General features: G+C 39.2%; 1 protein-coding gene across 1 annotated transcript in view; it reads left to right on the top strand.

The window, feature by feature from the left end:
* Window positions 1-1,208: 1,208 nt before the first annotated feature.
* NMRK2 (nicotinamide riboside kinase 2) overlaps window positions 1,209-1,432 on the top strand; it is a gene marked incomplete at its 5' end in the record, with an annotated part of 3,456 nt that continues 3,232 nt past the window's right edge. Inside the window, one exon of the mRNA XM_010164023.1 lies at window positions 1,209-1,285. Coding sequence (XP_010162325.1) covers window positions 1,209-1,285 — 77 coding nt within the window. The remainder of the gene's footprint in view (window positions 1,286-1,432) is intronic.

Below are 1,432 nucleotides of genomic sequence, written 5' to 3'. Positions count from 1 at the left end.
AAAAATAAAATTATATAATTATTTTTTTAAAAATAATGTTGAGTGGATGAGGAGATACTGACCTTTACCAGTGTTGGCATCTGACAGTTTCCACAGCACAGCCCAGCACAGAACAGTTGCAGCAAAAGCTTTAACCCCAGGTTTAACTTCAGGTCAAACTCCTGGTCTAAGTTAGAGGTTATTTTACTGCATGCTGCACAAATAACTTTATCCATAATTTTCCTCCTTATTTTATTTAAATAAGAATCTGGCTTGTTCATAATAATACTTTAGGATTTAAGCACCCCAGAAGTGCTTTCAATACAGCCAGACAGCTGCAGTGGGGTGTTCTGACAGCTCCGTATCAGACACCCCGTTCCCAGGCTGCTCAAGATGAATACAGGTGACTGGGGTGACTTGGGTGTCCCCTGCACCAAGCCTGGGAGAGCAGCAGGGGAAGTGGCCCCATCAGCACCATGTTACTAAACCCTGTAGGCTGCAGCCATGTCACAGGAATTACGATACCGCTGGACCCCAAACACATGTGAAAGCCCAAGAGATGTGGTAACAGGCTCGGAGCAGTTATACAGTGTCCACCAACACAAACTGCTCCAGCATCAGCAGCCACATGGTCACTTTGTCCTGCTTTGCAGGAGCACGTGCTGTACGAAACAGAATGAGACTCATTGCAAGAGCTTCTTTGCCAGAAGCCTCATGCACAAATTTGCTCAGATACGAGTCCTTAAAATAGAGGAGGGGTTTTTCCATAAAGCTCTATAATTTCTGACTAGTGTGTTTAGCTGCAAATGGAGCTAAGTGATCAAAAGTCGTGCTATGCTGACTTGTATTTTTATTAGAGCTGTTAGGAGTTAAAACAGCTGGTTTTGAACATTTAAATTTTAGCTGTTACTTAACACTGTATTTGCGTTCTAAGCTCTTATTTAACAATGTATTTGCATTTAAGTTTTTACATGTTGGCTTATAAAGAGGAGCCTATCATATTTTGGCTAATAACACCATTATTAACCTAGAACTCTTTCTCCAAAGTGGTTTGACTGAGCCAAGAAAACTTTTCAGAATTCTTGGGGTTGGTGAAAGATGGTAATTTAAATGTTCATGTCATCCAAATAGGGTTTATAATTGTTAAGTGAACACTTGCTTTGTTGTGTATTGCAGTATTGTGCAGGTTGTGATCGGATCTTAGCTAACTGATCACGCTGAGTTTGCAGCAATGTTTTATTGCTCACTATATTTCAGCCACAAGATCAAATAGAAGTCGGGGAAGACGGCTTTAAGCAATGGGATGGTAAGAGCAGTGTTCGCTATAGGATGCAGTAATGTATATTTTTTTCCTAAGTATTTTTTTTAATTATTATTATTATTATTAAAGATTTAACAGTAAATTTATGTAATTTCCATTTTACAAGCCCTTTCTATATTCTACTTTCCTGCT

Source organism: Antrostomus carolinensis, unplaced genomic scaffold (genome assembly GCF_000700745.2).
Source record: "Antrostomus carolinensis isolate BGI_N321 unplaced genomic scaffold, ASM70074v2 scaffold13533, whole genome shotgun sequence".
Taxonomy (NCBI): domain Eukaryota; kingdom Metazoa; phylum Chordata; class Aves; order Caprimulgiformes; family Caprimulgidae; genus Antrostomus; species Antrostomus carolinensis.
Note: the sequence above shows the minus strand (reverse complement) of the source record. Positions and strands in the feature narration are given on the sequence as shown.